At 42.4% G+C, this 10,000-nt stretch overlaps 1 protein-coding gene across 1 annotated transcript; it reads left to right on the top strand.

The window, feature by feature from the left end:
• The first annotated feature begins 3,530 nt into the window (after positions 1-3,530).
• Positions 3,531-8,237, top strand: LOC119572434 (thread biopolymer filament subunit gamma-like). Its single transcript, XM_037919549.1, has 5 exons — positions 3,531-3,657; positions 5,224-5,518; positions 6,320-6,458; positions 7,127-7,260; positions 7,504-8,237. Exons 1-5 carry the CDS (start codon positions 3,531-3,533, stop codon positions 7,814-7,816), a joined length of 1,008 nt encoding a protein of 335 aa, XP_037775477.1. The 3' UTR covers positions 7,817-8,237.
• The last annotated feature ends 1,763 nt before the right edge of the window (positions 8,238-10,000 follow it).

The raw sequence follows: 10,000 nt of genomic DNA, 5'->3' as shown, positions 1-10,000 counted from the left end.
CCCCCCCCCTCCCACGCTTGTGCCCCTTCCCCCTCCCCCCTCCCACGCTTATGTCCCTTCCCCCTCCCTCCTCCCACGCTCATGTCCCTTCCCCCTCCCCCCTCCCACGCTCATGCCCCTTCCCCCTCCCCCCTCCCACGCTCATGTCCCTTCCCCCTCCCCCTTCCCACGCTCATGCCCTTCCCCCTCCCCCTCCCACGCTCATGCCCCCTCCCCCTCCCCCCTCCCACGCTCATGCCCCTTCCCCCTCCCCCCTCCCACGCTCATGCCCCTTCCCCCTCCCACGCTCATGCCCCTTCCCCCGCCCCCCCCCCACGCTCATGCCCCTTCCCCCTCCCCCCTGCCACGCTCATGCCCCTTCCCCCTCCCCCCTGCCACGCTCATGCCCCTTCCCCCTCCCCCCTGCCACGCTCATGCCCCTTCCCCCTCCCCCCTCCCACGCTCATGCCCCTTCCCCCTCCCCCCTCCCACGCTCATGCCCCCCTTCCCCTTCCCCCCTCCCACGCTAGTGCCCCTTCCCCCTCCCCCTCCCACGCTTATGCCCCTTCCCCCTCCCCCCTCCCACGCTTATGTCCCTTCCCCCTCCCCCCTCCCACGCTCATGCCCCTTTCCCCTCCCCCCTCCCACGCTCATGCCCCTTCCCCCTCCCCCCTCCCACGCTCATGTCCCTTCCCCCTCCCCCCTCCCACGCTCATGCCCCTTCCCCCTCCCCCCTCCCACGCTCATGTCCCTTCCCCCTCCCCCCTCCCACGCTCATGCCCCTTCCCCCTCCCCCCTCCCACGCTCATGCCCCTTCCCCCTCCCCCTCCCACGCTCATGTCCCTTTCCCCTCCCCCCTCCCACGCTCATGCCCCTTCCCCCTCCCCCCTCCCACGCTCATGCCCCTTCCCCCGCCCCCCTCCCACGCTTATGTCCCTTTCCCCTCCCCCCTCCCACGCTCATGCCCCTTCCCCCTCCCCCCTCCCACGCTCATATCCCTTCCCCCTCCCCCCTCCCACGCTCGTGCCCCTTCCCCCTCCCCCCTCCCACGCTTGTGCCCCTTCCCCCTCCCCCCTCCCACGCTTATGTCCCTTCCCCCTCCCCCCTCCCACGCTCATGCCCCTTCCCCCTCCCCCCTCCCACGCTCATGCCCCTTCCCCCCTCCCCCCTCCCACGCTTATGTCCCTTCCCCCTCCCCCCTCCCACGCTCATGTCCCTTCCCCCTCCCCCTCCCACGCTCATGCCCCTCCCCCTCCCCCCTCCCACGCTTATGTCCCTTCCCCCTCCCCCCTCCCACGCTCATGTCCCTTCCCCCTCCCCCCTCCCACGCTTATGTCCCTTCCCCCTCCCCCTCCCACGCTCATGCCCCTTCCCCCTCCCCCCTCCCACGCTCATGCCCCTTCCCCCTCCCCCCCCCACGCCCATGTCCTTTCCCCTCCCCCCTCCCACCTCATGTCCCTTCCCCCTCCCCCCTCCCACGCTCATGCCCCTTCCCCCTCCCCCCTCCCACGCTCATGTCCCTTCCCCCTCCCCCTTCCCCCTCCCACACTTATGTCCCTTTCCCCTCCCCCCTCCCACGCTCATGTCCCTTCCCCCTCCCCCCTCCCACGCTCATGCCCCTTCCCCCTCCCCCCTCCCACGCTCATGCCCCTTCCCCTCCCCCCTCCCACGCTCGTGCCCCTTCCCCTCTCCCCCTCCCACGCTCATGCCCCTTCCCCCTCCCCCTCCCACGCTCATGCCCCTTCCCCCTCCCCCCTCCCACGCTCGTGCCCCTTCCCCCTCCCCCTCCCACGCTCATGCCCTCTTCCCACCAACTTTTCCTCACGAGCCTCCACAAACACGTGGTTCTGGCCCGGGGAGCGCATTGTGCGTCGACCCCCTCTCTCTCTCTCTTCACACTCTACTGCCCTTCGATGGTCTTCGTCGCCCTTTATAAGACGCCCACGCTAAGGTCCTGCCAGTTCACTTCGCCTTGTGTGCCCTGAGGGAGAGGTGAAGCAAGTACAACGCGGTTAGGAAGGGAGATTCGCCCACAGTCTTCGTTACTGTTACGAGTTTATACGCTTTTTAGGAGGATATTTTAGCTGTTGGGAGAAGTGAGTGTGTTTGAGAGTTGCCGTTTTTGATTTCGTAAAGTTCTGCCTATTTTTTTATTATTATTTTTAGTAGTAGTAGTTGTAGTAGTAGTAGTAGTATTTTATCATATGAAAAGTAGGGTATTCCATACTTGTCATGATTATGTTTCATTCCTGGGAGAAAAGGTTTTGTTTATATATATATATATATATATATATATATATATATATATATATATATATATATATATTGTTCGGTTTCAAGTACAAAAAATAACTGAAATCGCGTTTTAAGATCTGGAATACGAAGCGATGGTGCATTGAAGGGGTTATCTTAAGATCTTAGAAAGAGATGAGAAATTCATTATAACAAATGTAAAAAAAAAGTGAATGTTAAGAAAATCAAAAGATCACGTTTATAAATGTAGAAATTTCATGTTAACGAAATTTAAAGATCACGTAAACAAATGTAGAAAATTCAGGTTAAAATGTAAAGAAAACTCACGTCAAGAAATACAGAAAATTGACATTAACAAATTTAAATAATGTATTAATGTGAATGAATAATTCCACATCAAACTATATTCTACTGATGTATATCATACGAAATTTTGATGAAGATAGAATATCAAAAGCGCCGTTATTCATTTTGCATTCTGTAATTATTCAATCTCATTTTTTAAAACTTTTCAATCAAGAAAATACTTAACAACAGATCAGTTAAGTAAAAAAGAAAAAACTACATTTTTCCTCGTTATAATAAATATTTTATTACGGTATCTTTGAAGTATATGTATATTTATATATTTATTTATTTAGTTATTTATTTATTTTTATTAATATTATTCCATAGTTTTCCTATTCCTCTATTCCTTCATTCTGGCTCCTATTTTCTTTATATTTACCTATTCCTTAATTCTGGTCCCTATTTTCTTTATATTTACCTGTTTACCTATTTATCTGTTTCCTCTGTCCCTTGTCCTCCCTTATATGCCTATTTCCAACTTCCTAAATCTCTTAACCCATTGTATTGACCCATTCCCCATTTTTCAAAACTTTCTGATCTCTTATTTACCTATTCCCCATTTTTCCAGCCGTTTATTCTCCCTTTATTTACCCATTTTCCATTTTTCCAACCTTTTCATCTCTTTTTTATTCACTCATTTCCCATGTTTTTAAATTTCTAATCTTCTCTATTAACCCATTCCCCATTTATCCAGCCTTTCATTCTCCTATTATTTACCCATTTCCCATTATTCCAACCTTCTAATCTTCCCTATCTAACCCTTTCCCCATTTTATCCACCCTTCTAATCTCCCCTTATTTTACCCATTTCCCCAATCCCGCGACACAATTTTTTTTCTTCTCCTCCTCCACCCTTCATTATCCACCCCCCCCCCCCGTCTATTCAGTATTTCTCCCTTTCCCCCCGTCGTTTATTCCTGTTTATTTCGCTTCCCGATTCGCCCCTTCAAGATGAGGTGGTCAGGCGCAGTGTTGGCAGCGGCCGGGGTGGTGGCAGGCTGCGGGCTGGTGGAAGCGGTGGAGTTCGAACCACATGTGAGAGTGGAGAGAGACTACAGTTCTGGCGGAGGAGGTGGAGGTGAGGTCCATTCGCTTCCGTTGGTCATTTCATTGAGTTCGTTTTCATTTCATTCACTTCGTTGGGTCGTTTCGTTTAATTCACTTCTTTGGGTCATTTCATTGAGTCGTTTCATTTAATTCACTTCTTTGGGTCATTTCATTGAGTCGTTTCCATTTAATTTACTCCCTCAAGTCATTTCATTTTCTTTCTTTTTTGTACAAATGCACCATCTATTTGCTGCAGTGGGAGCAGCGTTATTATGAAGCGTCACTATATTTTTTTCTATTGTTATTTTTACAATTTTTATTTTCTCTCTTTCTTTCTCTCTCTTTTTTTAACTAGGTTTTACTGGGACTGGAGGCTATGGTGGTACAGGAGGAGGGGGAGGAGGAGGAAGTGGATATGGAGGTAAGTGTTGAATGAAGCCACTTTTTATATTTTTATTTCGTTCTTAGTTTGATCAATTTTCGTGTTTTAGTGTTGCTAAATTTTAAATTGCTGAATTTAAGTTGCTGAATTTTAAGCTGTTGAATTTCAAGTTGCTGAATTGTAAATTGCTGAATGTGCTAAATTCAAAGACTTTAGAATAATATATATATATATATATATATATATATATATATATATATATATATATATTATAGAAAAGATAATAGTAGATTTAATGAATTTTGCTTCCGTGATTTTTTAATGAAATAATGCGTATATTTTTTTAACAATTGCTGTATGGAGAACATATATCTCGTCGCTTCTTTAAGGAAATTAAGTGATTTATGCTTTTAAAATTACTAGAAAAATTCACGCATGAGGTAAACCTGATCTATTTAAGTTTCAAAATCAGTAAACAACATCAAACTTTTCAACATTTTCTTTAATCCATTTTTACTTGAAATAAATTTGATATATATATATACTTTCTATGTCAGTATTCGATAGCTATATTTCTTATGCCTGTCTTGGACCCTTTAAGTGTATTTAGTATTGCATGCACTTGATTATCCTTATCTTTTTACATTATCTATCGTTAGTTTTCGTGGTCGATAAAATGCCTCTAGATTTTCGCTCCTTCAATTTTCTTATAGATATGTTTGGCCTTATTATAACGGCACCATTTTTCCCCTTTTTCCTTTGTTTATATATTGCAAAGACAGTTTCATTTTTAAAAATTATAGAAAAAGTGAGTAGAAGAATTAGCAATAATTCTAAGACACAAAGAAGTAGAAAAAAATAGTAGAAAAAAAAATTGTCATGGCCTAAAAAACTTTTTTTTTTAATTAATTAATAATAAAGGTTGAAAAAACAGTAGTAATCTTATGACAAAACAAACAGAAAAATAGTAGAAAATGAGTAATGACCTAAAGACGATATGAGCAGTAATTTTAGCAATAATCTTCGGACAAAAAAAGAAAAAAAACAATGAAGAATAACTTAAAAACAATAACAAAAAGGTTAAAAAAATAGAAAGAGAAAATATCAATAAATTTAATACAAAAAAAGAAAAGAAAAGTGTCCATTAACCATAGAACCAAAAAGCAGAAGAAAAAATAGTAATATAGAGTCTTCATGAGTAACTGTTTCATGCAGGTGGTGGCAGCTTCGGTGGCGGAGGATACAGTTCAGGTGGTGGTGGTGGAACGGGCTACGGTGGTAGTGGAAGCTCGGGTGGAGGCGGTGGATCAGGAGGCCACCCGGTCGTGATCGTCCACCAGACCAAAGGTGGAGGCGGTGGCGGTTATTCCGGCGGTGGTGGAGGATACGGTGGAGGAGGTGGAGGATACGGTGGAGGAGGCGGAGGAGGGAGCAACGCCGCGTGTACCATTTGCGCTGCGTTGGCTCCTCTGGCTCTCCTCAGCTCCATTCTGCCGCTGCTTAGCTTCGGGTGAGTCTCTGGCAGGTGGATTTTCCCCCCTTCTCCCTCCAGGCGGCGCTGCAGGAGGAAGTGGTGGAGGTGGTGGGGGATATAGTGGAGGAGGAGGAGGTGCCGACGTCATCTACATCACCGAACCGAGTGGAGGAGGTCAAGGGAGTGGCTATGGAAATGGAGGAGGAGGAGGGTATGGTGGAGGAGGAGGAGGGTATGGTGGAGGAGAGGAGGAGGAGGATATGGTGGAGGAGGAGGAGGTGGAGGAGGACATAGAGGAAAAGGTGGAGGAGGAAAAGGAGGACTGTCTGGTACCCTTTGCTCCGTGCTAGCTCCCTTGGCCGTCCTCGCCACCCTGTTCAACCTGGCGCCCATTGGTATTGGGTTAGTGAGAAGCTATTCATCATAGGTTAAAGTTATTTAGTTATTTAGATAATAATAACAAGAGTGATGATGAGAATGAAAATAACTTAGTAAAAGTTATATAGTTATTTCGTTAATAACAAGAGTAATGATAAGAATGAAAAGAACAGTGTAAAAGTTATTTGGTATAGATGATAATGATAACAATAAACCTAATAATAATAGTAATGATAATATTGATAGTAATGATGATGATTATGGTAATGATACTGACAATGATAATGATATAATAAAACATTAACGATAATAATAAACAACGACAATAACTGATAACAACAATTCCTCATCAAAATAACAATATAATCACCAATACCAATTCAATATATAAAACCAAAAACAAGGGTTAACAAACAGCATGACATAAAACCGGCGAACTCTCCTCTCGTGTCTCTGCAGTTTCGTCACCGTCTCGACCGGCAAGAGACGAAGAAGGGAAGTGCCTGACGAAGTGGTGAACGAAAAACTGAGGGAATTCTCTCAGGTTCAAGAATACGTGCATGAGAATTTCGATGTGGAGGCCGAGAATAGCATGCAGGTAATGTGGTAATGAGGATGATGCGAGGGTGAAGGTGTATGTAATTTTTTTTTTTTAGGATGGTGGTTTGGATGATGTGGTGTGATGGTTATTGTAGTGATGTGGGATGGTGGTGTGAAACTGGTGTGATGTGGTGTGATGATATTTGCATTCATGTACAATGATGGTGTGATATACTGTAATGTGATTATATTTTCATACATAATAATATGATAATAATGTAAGGATACTTATGATATATAATAGTGATGTTATGTGTAAAAATGATGTTACTCTCATGTTATGTAATGACGATACTGAATAGTGTGATGATGTTGGGGATGATGATTTATAATATGATGTAATAATGTTTGATATTTTGAAGGAATGTAGAAAGATTAATAAAAAAAAAATGACATTTGTAGGATCAGACATGATGTGATAATAATTGTTTTGAAAGAAGGGTCGCATGGGTGATAAAAAGGGACATTTGTAGAAGACAGATATGGAGTGGTTTCTCATGGGTACCAAGAAGAGAAAAGAACACTTAAAATAAATCAGTAATTAAGCTTAATCTGAAAAAAAATTGTATGCGAGTATATGACACAACCTTCCTCTTTTAGAACCTACGAAAATAAACACGGATGACTTCTCGATGCTGAATGCATGTAAATATCTATCTTCCACAGGAGGACATTGTGGCCAAGTATCTCTCGTGCGCAGGAATGGTAGAGGACGATAACCACTGTTTAGAACACCTCGCTTGTTCGCTGACCGACCCAAAGTATAATCATCCCCATGCTGAGAAGGCTGCCATTAGCGCGTGAGTATTCTTTGTTATACAATGTCTGTTTTTTTTTTTTTTTTTTTTTTGGGGGGGGAGGTTCTATGCTCGTTTAATAGATGGGTTTGTGGGTATTGTGGGGAAAGAAAGCGTGTTTGTGATATACCAAGACGCATAACCCATTTTCGGAAAAGGAGACTCGACGTATCCTCCTTTTAGAAGTAACTAGTCTTCGACGGTCCTAAACAAATTGCATAGCTAATCCCTCACTCTTCCTCACAGGATCCTGCACACCATCATGGGCAACCACAAGCTACCGCAGTACCTGAAGGACCGACTGGCGGCTGCTGGGCACGTGGGACGTCAGGAACCGGGCACGTGCTTCCGTTTCCCCTGCCAGAACGCTGCCCCGCCGACGAGCTCCTTCGCCTCCCTGCCACAGGACCTCTCCGACGCCTCCTCCAGCCTGAGCTTCAATATAGGGGAGGCTTCGCGACCGGGGAATGAGGTGGCGGAGGACACGGGTCACGAGGAGGCTTATAAAGGAGGACCCTCACACAGCAAGCACTACTGGGGGAAAACATCGAGGTCTTAGAAGCAAGGAAGAATGAGGAATAAAACAGAAAATAAAAACAAACATGATGTAATCATGTTTTAATCTTGTTGGTTTTTATTTTTGTTTTTTGTTGTTGTTTTTGTGTGTTTTTCGGTGTTTGTGATATAGAGAAATAGAGTTTGTTATCATCTGTTGCTGCACAGTTTAAATATTTGCAAAAGTAGATGTACTCTGATTTATTTGGACCATTTTCCACTTGTTATAGAAACCTAGAGATTTCTTCCAAGTTGTTACAGATCAGTCACCAACACCAGTTACTATTTAAGCACCATAATTTATAGTGAAGTCCTTACTTTAAGGTGACGTAGGTACCTAGTTATAGCGTGTAAACACACAAGAATCTCTTTCTTTCGTTTACTGAGCGGTAGAGCAGCACGTGGCTTCCTTCCGAAGTCGGTAATTATTGTTGACTTTTGTCGTTGATAATAAAATCTGTTAAATAAAAAACATACTTTTTATTTGCACGTACCTTGTATTCTGTTTAAAGTCCACTAAGTTGTAGATTTACATGTACATATGTGCGCACGCACACAGATATTTATATATATATATATATATATATATATATATATATATATATATATATATATATATATATATATATATATATACATGCATGAGTATGAGTATGTATGTATATGTGTGTATATGTGTATATATACATATATATATACCATAAATATATACATATACATGTGTTTTTTTGTGTGTATATATGTGTACATACATACACTGACAAAAAAAAATCAGATATGTTTCACACTAATAAAAACTTACGTGCACATGATGTATATATGTGAGATATATATATAGTTTTTTGTGTGTACATATACAGATAGTGGATATATATATATATATATATATATATATATGATATATATATATATAATATATATAATATATATATAATAATAGTATATATAATATATATAATATATATATATAATATATATAATAGATAGAGAGAGAGAGAGAAGAGAGAGAGAGAGAGAGAGAGAGAGAAGAGATAGATAGATAGATACAGACACACACATGACCAACACAAAAGGATAATGATCTTGACAGAAAGTAGGCGGGTCTGTTGAAAGCAAAACAACCTGTTCATCGATGTTGCAAGAGAGCCCTCACTTTGGATATTGACGTCTCTGAAGTTACCACTCAATTACAACTTGCAGATTAAGCGGAGGGGAGAGATGCAGAGTCATCCTGAATGTACTGGGGTTCTTCTTCACCCATATATATATATATATATATATATATATATATATATATATATATATATATATATATATATATATGTGTGTGTGTGTGTGTGTGTGTGTGTGTGTGTGTGTGTGTGTGTGTGTGTGTGTGTGTGTGTGTGTGTGCGTGTGTGTGTGTGTGTGTGTGTGTGTGTGTGTGTGTGTGTGTGTGTGTGTGCATGAATGTATGTATGTATATACGTATATATATAAATAATATATATAGAGAGAAAGAGATACATAGATATAAACAACGATATGGTACGCCATGGAAGATAATCCCATGTCTATAAAAAATCTGTTATTTATTCATAAACAAGAACTATGAATAAGCGCAGGGGAGCGGACGGTAAGGTAAAGAAAGCTACAGGTAAGTCTTCACCGTTTATAAACTTTATTCTTAGTTATTAAACCAGTTGTTCTTACCTTTTTCTCCTCTAGAAATTTGCCCTTCGCTCCATGCCCCACCCCCTCCCTTGCATCTATGAACAAAATTCCCTCACGGATATTAAAGAAAAACGTAAATGTGTTCTTTAGTCAGTATGAATTAGTTACTAATTATCAACGTTCTCATTATTTGAGCATGCGCTCGTTAAGAGAATAACACGGAGAAATTCCTGTTTTTTTTTTTTTTTTTTTTTTTTTTTTTTTTTTTTCTAAGGGCACGTCCTCCCCTTGGAATTTACTGACGCTCTCATGTTAAGAATAGCTGCATTAAAGTCATGTTAGGAATAACTGTATTAATGTCATGTTAGGAATCTTCATCTCTACCAACCCTTTCCTTCAGTATCATCTTGATAAAACCGGCACGAAAACGCATGAGAACCTCTGAGAAGAGATCAAACACGAAATAATATGTTTTGGAATTTATGATACCCTACATCATATATTTTTTTTTACATATTCGTTTTTATTTTCCCTT

Source organism: Penaeus monodon, chromosome 4 (assembly GCF_015228065.2).
Source record: "Penaeus monodon isolate SGIC_2016 chromosome 4, NSTDA_Pmon_1, whole genome shotgun sequence".
In the NCBI taxonomy this organism is placed as follows: Eukaryota; Metazoa; Arthropoda; class Malacostraca; order Decapoda; family Penaeidae; genus Penaeus; species Penaeus monodon.
Note: the sequence above shows the minus strand (reverse complement) of the source record. Positions and strands in the feature narration are given on the sequence as shown.

Coding starts and splice junctions, on each gene's coding strand:
- LOC119572434 (XM_037919549.1), top strand. CDS start 3,531: ATGAGGTGGTCAGGCGCAGTGTTGGCAGCGGCCGGGGTGGTGGCAGGC. Junction 5,519..6,319: donor CTGCCGCTGCTTAGCTTCGG/GTGAGTCTCTGG, acceptor GTGTCTCTGCAG/TTTCGTCACCGTCTCGACCG. Junction 6,459..7,126: donor AGGCCGAGAATAGCATGCAG/GTAATGTGGTAA, acceptor TATCTTCCACAG/GAGGACATTGTGGCCAAGTA.